Source organism: Delphinus delphis, chromosome 10, assembly GCF_949987515.2.
Source record: "Delphinus delphis chromosome 10, mDelDel1.2, whole genome shotgun sequence".
Taxonomy (NCBI): Eukaryota; Metazoa; Chordata; class Mammalia; order Artiodactyla; family Delphinidae; genus Delphinus; species Delphinus delphis.
In genome coordinates this window covers 69994052-70007262 of record NC_082692.2, presented here as the reverse complement: position 1 = coordinate 70007262, position 13211 = coordinate 69994052, and the positions used below count along the sequence as shown (strand labels likewise).

Genomic DNA, 13211 nt, shown 5'->3' with positions numbered 1-13211 from the left:
TTTCTGGAAAAAGAAAGTCCATATCATGGCATTAGCCCTTTGCCTGACATTTTTCTACCTCATGAAACTAGGCTAGGTTTTCCAAAACCCTTCCAGTTAATTTGAAGGGATAAACATCTAACTTTCTGCTTTTGGACTTCTCAGTATTATTGCTATACACGATTGCACAACTGCTCCAGTTTGCCCCAGAGGGTCATTTCAGTTGAATCCTTTGGCATGTGATGCCTGGAAGCTTGCACAGAGACATCCCTCCAGTTCTCATGGAACTGGGCTACATCTGGGTTTGTAATCAATATATATCCATTAATTGGGGGTCTGACCTGGGAATAATGTGACTGGAAAAAAGATTAGGCAGCTGAGCTATGACCAGATCAACAAATACATGACTTTAGTACAAAAAAATGAAAAGGCAGACCAATTTTCCAATTTTAATGTGCAGAAACAATAAAAGTAGACAAATTCTGTTGATGAAAATTAGAATTGTTTGTATCAAAAAAATTATGCCAAAAAAAGTGAAGAAAGGAAAGGCAATGCCTATGAGTATATATAGTGCAAGTGTATGTTTTCACTTGAGTAATTCATGAGAGTTACCCACTACATCTGCCACTCAGGAAATTCCCTCCTGTGAGGACCTATATAGTCATATTAAAATCACTGACGGTTGGGCTTCCCTGGTGGCGCAGTGGTTGAAAGTCCGCCTGCCGATGCGGGGGACACAGGTTCGTGCCCCAGTCCGGGAAGATCCCACATGCCGCGGAGCGGCTGGGCCCGTGAGCCATGGCCGCTGAGCCTGTGCGTCTGGAGCCTGTGCTCCTCAACGGGAGAGGCCACAACAGTGAGAGGCCTGTGTACCGCAAAAAAAAAAAAAAAAAAATCACTGATGGTTATTTGCCATTGATTTGATATAGATTTGACTTATACTTTGACAGAGATTTAGTTTTCAAATTAGTTTGACAGATTTAGTTTTCAAATTAGTCACTGAATTATATTGATTTTGCTTAGTCCTGTGTTGAAATGTTGTTCATTGTGTATTCTCTCTCCCTCTCTCCTTTGAGCTAGTGGAAACATAATAACACAGTCAGAAAAAATTGTATTTCTGGCTCAAGTTCACACATTCTAGGTTGCTTAATTTATTTATTTATTTATTTTTTGCGGTACGCGGGCCTCTCCCTGTTGTGGCCTCTCCCGTTGCGGAGCACAGGCTCCGGATGCGCAGGCTCAGCGGCCATGGTTCATGGGCCCAGCCGCTCCGTGGCATGTGGGATCCTCGCGGACCGGGGCACGAACCCGTGTCCCCTGCATCGGCAGGCAGACTCTCAACCACTGCGCCACCACGGAAGCCAGTCGCTTAATTCTTTACTTCATTAAGCTATTCCATGCAGCTGTCCTTTAAACGGTACTCTTTTCCAGGGTCTTGACCAATAAACTGTAGATTTATATACTGCTTTTTCAGGAAACATATCTAGTATGTCAAGTGATGGATACAGGTGTTCTAAATCTATCAGTAAATACAGAGGGGACCTCAAAATAGCAATCCAGTTCTTTGAGTTCAATATTGCCTGAGGATCAATAAGAATGACCTACAGAACTGCATCTAGAAGCAAGGAAATCAGAACATTGGGTGTCCTGTAATACCCTCTCCAAGACTGTCCCAGGCTTAATATGGGTTATGCTGCCATTAATGCCACAATATTCCCATTCATTGGGCTTTTTGAAAGAACTTTTCTCAATCCTCTGCCTTCCCTTCTATACGGAAGGAAGAAGGGTATATAAATTTCTTTGGTGAGGGTGGGGGCTGGGGAGAGGTAAGAACAATTTAAGTTTTAAAATTCCACTGTTTTTATTTAGATTTTTTTTTGACTTTCAAAAGAAAAGGCAATTTCATTTTAGCAATGTTATGAGTAGAGTTTGTATTGTTTTAACACCTCAAGAGAGTCATATTTTATAGTTGTGCTTAATTTAAATAAATAGTAGAAGACATTCACATATCTTAACTAAATGAGAATTTTCTGAAAGAAGACTTTAAATTTCTAAGACACTAAAAAGTAAGTCTCGGACTAGAAAGCATTGATATATTAGGGATTTTAAAATCAATTCTTAGTTTTTGACTTTACAGTGTCTAGCCTTTTTTTTTTAAAGAACACATTATACCAGTGTTTCAAAACCATTTCTGCTTTATTTGTATCAAATGTGTCTCTTTTAAGGTACAATGGACTAGCATTATCAGTACTATTTTGCTGAGTTAAACATTCATCGTGGGTGGGCCTTGGCAAGTGCTGCTCATGAACTTCTGAGTTGTCACCTTGCTCTTTTCCTTATTATAAAATAGTACGGGGGCTTCCCTTGTGGCGCAGTGGTTGAGAGTCCGCCTGCCGATGCAGGGGACGCGGGTTCGTGCCCCGGTCTGGGAAGATCCCGCATGCCGCGGAGCAGCTAGGCCCATGAGCCATGGCCGCTGAGCCTGCGCGTCCGGAGCCTGTGCTCCGCAACGGGAGAGGCCACAACAGTGAGAGGCCCGCGTACCACAAAAAAAAAAAAAAAGAAAAAAAAAGAAAAAAAAACAGTACATAACGCTACAAAAATTCAAATATGTATTAAAATGGGTACAAATTGAACATTTTTTTCCAGATACACAAGTAGACACACATTTTGAGGTTGATTAAAATTAACAAATTTTTTCTCCTAAATAAGAAATGCAAATAGCATCCTGCTTCCAAAATGGAGCTCCCTGGTCCCCCATCAGCCAATATGGGGCTTCAGCCAGAGCCCCTCTGCACTGTTCTGTTGGTCATCCCGCCATCAGGAAGCCATACGCTTTGAATCTGAGGGTCTTGCATTCATTTATTTATGGTCTCAAACACACAGTTGAACAGGGCCAATGGGAAAGGGACTGGCTAAGATTCACATGGCTGTGAACCTTGCAAAGTTCACCTCCTTTCTCAGCAGCAGGGCAGCTTGTCTGGAATGCCACAGGTACACTCATATGGAACTACTGCAAAGAATAAAATGTTTGGTTCTGTGATCATCATTATGGTGGAACAATATGTTGTAACTCAGATTTCCACAGAATCCATCACACTGACCATGGGGGAAGCTAAAGTGCCTGGACTTGCTCCACTTTCTATTTCCCTTGCCTTATTCACAAAATAAATCTACTAATTTAAGATGTAGTTATCATCTTTCGGACTCTGAGGATAGTCAATCTTAACAGCCCCAGCTTGGGAATGCATATAAAAGATGTCTGTATGTGTTCCTATAAAACAGTAAATGAGGGCTTCCCTGGTGGCGCAGTGGTTGAGTCTGCCTGCTGATGCAGGGGACATGGGTTCGTGCCCCGGTCCGGGAGGATCCCACATGCCGCGGAGCGGCTGGGCCTGTGAGCCATGGCCGCTGAGCCTGCACGTCCGGAGCCTGTGCTCTGCAACGGGAGAGGCCGCAACAGTGAGAAGCCCGCGTACCGCAAAAAAAAAAAAAAAAATTATATATATATATATATATATGAAAAAAACAAACAAACAGTAAATGATGAGGAAGAAAACCGAGTATCAAAACAAACTATAATAATTTAGACAGAAAGCCAGTCAAAGTAAAAGCAAATGAGTCATAAACCAGATCCAAACGTAAATAGTTATCACCTCTCCATTTTGCACTTCATTTGCATTGATTTAGCTGGTTATATAACTGTAATGAAACACTAAAATCACTAGACCTACAGTTCTCTGAAATCAGCAGCTTTGCAAACTTTCAAATTTCTGTTTTCAATGACAAGTCAACATTTCAAAGTGCAGAAGTTAAAAGAGACAAGGAATGATAAATGATGCCCCACAATTGCTGAAATCTGATTACAGTGAGATAAGAGCTGGCCAAATTCTGCTTGCATGAGTCTATACCTAAAGAAAAAGAAAAAGAAAAGAAAAGAAAAGTCTTTAGATAAATGACTGCTTCCATTTATTCCTTCTAAATATAATATAAACAAGGAAACAAAGAAAATGCAAATGGATTCAGGATCCCATTTACACTTAGGGGGAGAAATTAATAAAACAGTTCCATCCTGAAAGAAAACTCCCAAATCGACACTCTTTTAAGAAGCTAATTTATGCACTCCTGAGTCCTCATACAAGTTAAGCAGCACAGAATATCACAGCAGGCATAGAACAACAGATCTCAAGCCCTGCTGTGTTTGTTCAAGAAGGCGAGTTAAGCTATTCCTAACAGGAAACAAAACACACGGTCTGGCTATTAAACAGGGATCGTTTTGCCATACTGTGCAGCCCTGAATCCATCAATTGCTGTTCCAAACAGGATTAGAGATGTGGTTTTCTTTAACCATGGTTTTGAGAAAAATGCTTATGCCTGCTCAGAATTTTCAGGCTGATATTAACTAATATAGTGCCAGGCAAGACACGGAGTACCTTCAAAACTTTCAAGACACTGTCTTTGACAAATTCCAAAGCTGTTTGAAGACAGCACAAAATGAAGGGGAGGGGAAAATCTGTGTGTGGAAAAGTTAACCATGTGAACAGCCAAATTTGGAATACCCCAAAGAGTATTTTTTCCTTTAAGTATTCAAGGCTCCATGCTATAGTGATTAATCACACAGTGAACAACTGATGTTTAGTTCCTATAGACAGAACCTACATGGATGAATATGTAGTATGAAAACTGGACTATTTTTGAGACAACTGAACATACATTTGCAAAGGCTTTGGGTAATTCTGTTATTATTATAAAATGGAATCTCCCAGCCATTTTTGTAGAAGTCAAGTACCATGTAAGGGAAAAAAGGCAAACCTTTCTTACATATGGACCTCTCTTCATTGTTGAACTCAAGAACAATCAATGCAATGGAGAAAGTGGTTCAATTTTCACTAAAAAGAACAGTTTTGTGATGGCCTGAAGGCATCAGGTCTGTATTGCTACATGTTTTTTTTAACCAAGATTCAGGACACTGCCTATGTATTTGGTGAAAATATTTATTGGTCAAGTGTATAACCAGTTAGTACTACCCCTATTTTGTATTAAGGGTTGAAATTTATAGAATCTAGAAATTATCTCAGAGGTGCTTAAGAATCACAGGGAAAACAAAACTTTTTTTTTTTTTTTTTTGCAAACCATTGTTCTAGAAAATAGCCAAAAGGGCTAGAAGAGAAGTTTTGGAAAACCCTCAAATTATTAGCATCACGAAAATGATAATTTATAGACAACAATCTTTAATGACTGCTACACATAAGAGGGATACCCAAATGGGACATTTTTAGTTGTAGATCAGCCAAGAGATTAAAATAAGCATGTTTACAGAGACATAACTATTTAAAATATTTATAGAGAAAACAGTTGCAGATGATACAAAGAGAGATTCCAACAAAAACATAGCACAAATGCAGACACCATATGGTGCAATGTATGCACTCATGATCTCATATGAAAAGCTGGCCAAAGACAGAGCAGCTGGAGCTACCTCCCTTTTACCCCCAGAACAACAAACTCTTGGGTTTGGAAGGGACTCATTATAATCATGGCCATGGATGGGTGAAATCTATGGGTAATGTCAAAGGCTTTGGGAAGAAATCTCTCAAAACAATTGTTTCTGAAAGCCTTTGCTTTGTTGGGATTTCAAGTCCAGTCTCCATTTCTTTCTGACTCCATGTAGGAGGTACAGGCAGGTGATACACAGAGTTTTTAATGAACCAAGAGAAGCATCACATTCCTTCTAGGCTCTTTTGACATCTCCTGATTATTCATTAGGCTTGAGTCAGGACCACAAAACACTATGGAGGTCCCAGACCACCACATCATGTCTAACTGCACTCTTCATCTGCTCTAAAGCACTGGGGGCCAAGCTGAGCAAATGGTAACAGGAACTCTAAATTTTGTGAGTTTCAGCATATGTCAGGCTCTGTGGTAGGTGCAAGTAAGAGAAATAACTCTCATGACAAAACTACAAAGTCAGCCTCTCGTTCTTGTTGAATAACGAGAGGTTAAGTGACTTAGAGACGTTAAGTGACTTGCTCATGGTCACAAACAGATAAAGGCTAGAATGGAACCCACCATCTTCTTTTGCTGGTCAAGCAGTAAGACAATACATTTGAGGGGAACTGATGATTGTAAGAACCTTAACCTTCTATCAAAAGCCTTTGGTAACACTGGGGAGGGGAAGGGAAGGAACATGAGGGGTAGGGATGCTCATACATCAACAATTGAGACTAGTGGTCCTGAGGGTGAATGCCTTCAATCAGCAATGTGTCTCTCCTCAACCCTCCTCATCTTCCAGCCCAGATACCCGAGGTTTATAGTTAAACTCCTTCTCCAAAGAGCTGAATTTCCCAGAAATTATCCAAAGAATTCTGAAATCATTTCACACACGGCTCTTAATTTTTTGTTTAAGGTAAATACCTTTCTCTATTATAACAGAAGACCATTTGTAGCCATAGTGAGGAATGGGAGGCAGGGTTACTCTTTGTCATCTAGGGTTGCAGAACGAATCTGCTGGGCAGTCAAATATCTTTGGGACACAGGAAAAGCCCCTGGAGCATCTTCCTCACTACTGAACTTTCAATAATCATAATAATAGGCTCCACTTTTCAGGGCATGCCATGTGAGTCAAGATAAGATATGATGACAGAAGAAAAGAGTGTGATGAGCTAAGTGCTATTGAAGAATCATATGGCCCAGCAACATTTGTTCTTACCATATTCTGTGCTGGTTTGTTTTGAACTTTGTTTTACACTCCATGGCTGATGGCACCTCAAATTCATGAGGAATCTTTTACAAGCGAACGCTTTTGTCTACGGATCAGTGGAAATTTGATGAATAAATACTAGTAAGTTGAGGCCAGTCCATTTTTAGGCACTGAGTTTAAGTCACTTTGCAAAGAAACTTCAAATGTGGGCAATTAAGCAAGCATGACCTATCAAAGATGCCGAGCCTTCCAGATAATGTGGAATTCTGAACATATATTTACCCTGGAAGCTGTTGCTCTACTCAAATACTTTAACTTTTAATGAAGTGTTCAGTCCTTTTGTGATGGCACTGAAGTGTAATCAAACATTAACACAAGCCAAGTCACACACTAGCATGTCCTGCCTTGTTTCAATATCTCAAATATATTTGAGTAATTGTGTAATGATTTCTGGGCCTCTGGTTGTCCATATGGTCTGAACAGACTGTCTTTTGTAGAACAGTTGTGATATCTCTCTTAGTGAGAAAAAACCAAATCATCTCTGATTTGGAGGGCTTAGGAGGTACTGCTTAAATTTCAGGGTGCTGCCCTACCTCAACTCTTGAAATGAAACCAACTCACATCTGGGCCCCAGAAATTACTCTATCTTCTGAAAATCTTGCTTTTGTTTGTGAAATACACAAGAACAATGCAGCAGGCATCACGTGACATGTTTTCTGCCATAACTGTCCTTAAGATGCAGTGACATGCCATGGGAATGATACAGCAAAGTCAGCACTGCAACCACATGTAATCTTTCTGGACAGAGAACATTCTAGATGGTGGCACCAGATCATCTCAGACAGATAATGAGGACCAGTGAAAGGGTCTGACCATTGGCAAGAACTCTGCTTTAATGTTCTCTGAGTGGTATGGGTGTTGAGACAAGCAAAGCAGCTGTTGAGTTTGCAATTAATGAAACCCAAGGTGAGTTTCAGGGATTTGGATTAAGAGCCCAGAATCTAAACATGGTTACTGGGCTTAATTAATTATTCATATTACCTGTCTCCCTAGGAAAGTATCCCAGGGAAGGCCTGGAACGCTATGTTTGAAGGAATGTGCCAAACTTACGCTTGACCTATTATTTGAGAATTCTTAGCAAAATGGTTGGGCACACATTCATCCCCAAACCACTGGCCACCATACGGCTCTCTGGTGGGACTAAGTTGGCGAGGGGCTAGTGGACAGCTAAGTCTGTTGGCCTTTCTGTTCCTGCCCAACTTCAGGCTCCCAAAATCCTAAGAGGAAAACCATTTCACTGGTCATGAACAGTGCCGAATGCACAAGACCATGGAGGCATGCACAATTCGTGAGTTCTGGGGATGACTGGAATGTGATGGAAAAGAGTTTACCTTTTGTGCCTGAGGGAGCTGAAAAAATAAGGGGGAAAAAAGAAGAAAAAACAACCATTATATAAGAAGTTAAGATTAACTGTAAAACTTCATTTGGCTGTCATTGGCAAATGGAAAGACCAAAACGGGGAGAAAAAGAGGAAAATAAAAACTAAAGCCAAGTCACTTCCCCATATAAAGCTATGGTGCTGGGACTTCCCTGGTGGTCCAGTGGTAAAGAATCTGCCTTACAATGCAAGGGACTCGGGTTTGATCCCTGGTAAGGGAACTAAGATCCCACATGCTGAGGGGCAACTAAGCCCGCGCGCCGCAACTACTGAGCTTGCGCACCTCAACTAGAACCCGCGTGCTGCAAACTACAGAGCCCATGTGCTCTGGAATCTGTGCTCCACAATTACAGAGCCCACGCGCCCTGGAGTCTGCACACCACAACTAGAGAAGAGAAAATCCAAACACCACAACTAGAGAGAAGTCCGTGCACCACAACGAAGAGCCTGCGCACAGCAACAAAAGATCCCACATGCCGAGAGAGGGGGAAGATAGCAGAAGAGTAAGACGCGGAGATCACCTTCCTCCCCACAGATACATCAGAAATACATCTATACGTGGAACAGCTCCTACAGAACACCTACTGAACGCTGGCAGAAGACCTCAGACCTCCCAAAAGGCAAGAAACTCCCCCACGTACCTGGGTAGGGCAAAAGAAAAAAGAACAAACAGAGACAAAAGAATAGGGACACGACCTACACCAGTGGGAGGGAGCCGTGAAGGAGGAACGGTTACCACACACTACAAGCCCCTTCGCGGGCGGAGACTGCGGGTGGCGGAGTGGGGGAGCTTCGGAGCCACGGAGGAGAGCACACCCACAGGGGTGCGGAGAGCAAAGCGGAGAGATCCCCGCTCAGAGGATCTGTGCCGACCACCACTCACCAGCCCGAGAGGCTTGTCTGCTCACCCGCCGGGGCGGGCAGGGCTGGGAGCTGAGGCTCGGGCTTCGGTCGGAGCGCAGGGAGAGGACTGGCGGTGTGAACACAGCCTGAAGGGGCTAGTGCACCACGGCTAGCCGGGAGGGAGTCCGGGAAAAAGTCTGGACCTGCCGAAGAGGCAAGAGACTTTTTCTTCCCTCTTTGTTTCCTGGTGCGCGAGGAGAGGGGATTAACAGCGCTGCTTAAAGGAGTTCCAGAGACGGGCGCGAGCCGCGGCTAATAGCGCGGACCCCAGAGACAGGCATGAGACGCTAAAGCTGCTGCTGCCGCCACCAAGAAGCCTGTGTGCGAGCACAGGTCACTCTCCACACCCCCCTACCGGGGAGCCTGTGCAGCCCGCCACTGCCTGGGTCCCGGGATCCAGGGACAAATCCCCCGGGGAGAACACACGGTGCGCCTCAGGCTGGTGCAACGTCACGCTGGCCTCTGCCGCCGCAGGCTCGCCCCGCACTCCATGCCCCACCTTCACCCCGGTCTGAGTGAGCCACACCCCCCGAATCAGCGGCTCCTTTAACCCCGTCCTGTCCGAGTGAAGAACAGACGCCCTCCGGCGACCTACACGCAGAGGTGGGGCCAAATACAAAGCTGAGCCCCTGGGAGCTGTGAGAACAAAGAAGAGAAAAGGAAATCTCTCCCAGCAGCCTCAGGAGCAGCGGATTAAATTTCCACAAGCAACTTGATGTACCCTGTATCTGTGGAATACCTGAATGGACAACGAAATCATCCCAAATTGACGAGGTGGACTTTGAGAGCAACATTTATGATTTTTTCCCCTTTTCCTCTTTTTGTGAGTGTGTTTGTGTATGCTTCTGTGTGAGATTTTATCTGTATAACTCTGCTTTCACCATTTGTCCTAGAATTCTATCCGTCCGTGTTTTTTTTTACACTTAAAAATTGTTTTTCTTAATAATTATTTTTTTATTTTAATAAGTTTCTTTTCTTCTCTCTCTCTCGCGCTCTCTCTCTTTCTCTCTTTCTTTCTTTCTACTTTTTCTCCCTTTTATTCTGAGCTGTGTGGATGAAAGGCTCTGGGTGTTACAGCCAGGAGTCAGTGCTGTGCCTCTAAGATGGGAGAGCCAACTTCAGGACACTGGTCCACAAGAGACCACCCAGCTCCACGTAATATCAAACAGCGAAAATCTCCCAGAGATCTCCATCTCAACACCAGCACCCAGCTTCACTCAACGACCAGCAAACTACAGTGCTGGACGCCCTATGCCAAACAACTAGGAAGACAGGAACACAACCCCACCCATTAGCAGAGAGGCTGCCTAAAATCATAGTAAGTCCACAGACACCCCAAAACACACCACCAGACGTGGATCTACCCACCAGAAAGACAAGATCCAGCTTCATTCACCAGAACACAGGCACTAGTCCCCTCCACCAGCAAGCCTACACAACCCACTGAACCAACTTTAGCCACTGGGGACAGACACCAAAAACAACAGGAACTATGAACCAGCAGCCTGCAAAAAGGAGACCCCAAACACAGTAAGATAAGCAAAATGAGAAAACAGAAAAACACACAGCAGATGAAGGAGAAAGATAAAAACCCACCAGAACTAACAAATGAAGAGGAAATAGGCAGTCTACCTGAAAAACAATTCAGAATAATGATAGTAAAGATGATCCAAAATCTTGGAAATAGAATAGACAAAATGCAAGAAACATTTAACAAGGACCTAGAAGAACTAAAGATGAAACAAGCAATGATGAACAGCACAATAAATGAAATTCAAAATACTCTAGAAGGGATCAATAGCAGAATAACTGAGGCAGAAGAACAGATAAGTGACCTGGAAGATAAAATAGTGGAAATAACTGCTGCAGAGCAGAATAAAGAAAAAAGAATGAAAAGAACTGACGACAGTCTCAGAGACCTCTGGGAAAACATTAAACACACCAACATTCGAATTACAGGGGTTCCAGAAGAAGAAGAGAAAAAGAAAGGTACTGAGAAAATATTTGAAGAGATTATAGTTGAAAACTTCCCTAATATGCAAAAGGAAATAAGTTAATCAAGTCCAGGAATCGCAGAGAGTCCCATACAGGATAAATCCAAGGAGAAACACGCCAAGACACATATTAATCAAGCTGTCAAAAATTAAATACGAAGAAAACATATTAAAAGCAGCAAGGGAAAAACAAATAACACACAAGGGAATCCCCATAAGGTTAACAGCTGATCTTTCAGCAGGAACTCTGCAAGCCAGAAGGGACTGGCAGGACATATTTAAAGTGTTGAAGGAGAAAAACCTACAACCAAGATTACTCTACCCAGCAAGGATCTCATTCAGATTTGATGGAGAAATTGAAACCTTTACAGACAAGCAAAAGCTGAGAGAGTTCAGCACCACCAAACCAGCTTTACAACAAATGCTAAAGGATCTTCTCTAGGCAAGAAACACAAGAGAAGGAAAAGACCGACAATAATGAACCCAAAACAATTAAGAAAATGGGAATAGGAACATACATATCGATAATTACCTTAAATGTAAATGCATTAAATGCTCCCACCAAAAGACACAGACTGGCTGAATGGATACAAAAACACGACCCATATATATGCTGTCTACAAGAGACCCACTTCAGACCTTGAGACACATACAGACTGAAAGTGAGGGATGGAAAAAGATATTCCATACAAATGGAAACCAAAAGAAAGCTGGAGTAGCAATTCTCATATCAGACAAAACAGACTTTAAAATAAAGACTATTAGAAGAGACAAAGAAGGACACTACATAATGATCAAGGGATTGATCCAAGAAGAAGATATAACAATTGTAAATATTTATGCACCTAACATAGGAGCACCTCAATACATAAGGCAAATACTAACAGCCATAAAAGGGGAAATCGACAGTAACACATTCATAGTAAGGGATTTTAACACCCCACTTTCACCAATGGACAGATCATCCAACATGAAAATAAATAAGGAAACACAAGCTTTAAATGATACATTAAACAAGGTGGACTTAATTGATATTTATAGGACATTCCATCCAAAAACAACAGAATACACATTTTTCTCAAGTGCTTCTGGAACATTCTCCAGGATAGATCATATCTTGGGTCACAAATCAAGCCTTGGTAAATTTAAAAAAATTGAAATTCTATCAAGTATCTTTTCCGACCACAACGCTATAGGACTAGATATCAATTACGGGAAAAGACCTGTAAAAAATACAAACACATGGAGGCTAAACAATAGACTACTTAATAACGAAGTGATCACTGAAGAAATCAAAGAGGAAATCAAAAAATACCTAAAAACAAATGACAATGAGCACACGATGACTCAAAACCTATGGGATGCAGCGAAAGCAGTTCTAAGAGGAAAGTTTATAGCAATACAATCCTATCTTAAGAAACAGGAAACATCTCGAACAAACAACCTAACCTTGCACGTAAAGCAATTAGAGAAAGAAGAACAAAAAAACCCCAAAGTTAGCAGAAGGAAAGAAATCATAAAGGTCAGATCAGAAATAAATGAAAAAGAAATGAAGGAAACGATAGCAAAGATCAATAAAACTAAAAGCTGTTTCTTTGAGAAGATAAACAAAATTGATAAACCATTAGCCAGACTCATCAAGAAAAGAAGGGAGAAGACTCAAATCAATAGAATTAGAAATGAAAAAGGAGAAGTAACAACTGACACTGCAGAAATACAAAAGATCATGAGAGATTACTACAAGGAACTCTATGCCAATAAGATGGACAACCTGGAAGAAATGGACAAATTGTTAGAAACACACAACCTGCCAGGACTGAAACAGGAAGAAACAGAAAATATGAACAGACCAATCACAAGCACTGAAATTGAAACTGTGATTAAAAATCTTCCAACAAACAAAAGCTCAGGACCAGATGGCTTCACAGGCAAATTCTATCAAACATTTAGAGAAGAGCTAACACCTAACCTTCTTAAACTCTTCCAAAATATAGCAGAGGGAGGAACACTCCCAAACTCATTCTACGAGGCCACCGTCACCCTGATACCAAAACCAGACAAGGATGTCACAAAGAAAGAAAACTACAGGCCAATATCACTGCTGAACATAGATGCAAAAATCCTCAACAAAATACTAGCAAACATAATTCAACAGCACATTAAAAGGATCATACACCATGATCAAGTGGGGTTTATT

At 41.9% G+C, this 13211-nt stretch overlaps 1 protein-coding gene across 1 annotated transcript in view; it reads right to left on the bottom strand.

Moving 5' to 3' along the window:
• The window catches only part of CACNA2D3 (calcium voltage-gated channel auxiliary subunit alpha2delta 3), a 784136-nt gene that overhangs the window by 218179 nt on the left and 552746 nt on the right, over window positions 1–13211 (bottom strand). Inside the window, exon 14 of the mRNA XM_060022702.1 lies at window positions 8071–8088. Coding sequence (XP_059878685.1) covers window positions 8071–8088 — 18 coding nt within the window. The remainder of the gene's footprint in view (window positions 1–8070; window positions 8089–13211) is intronic.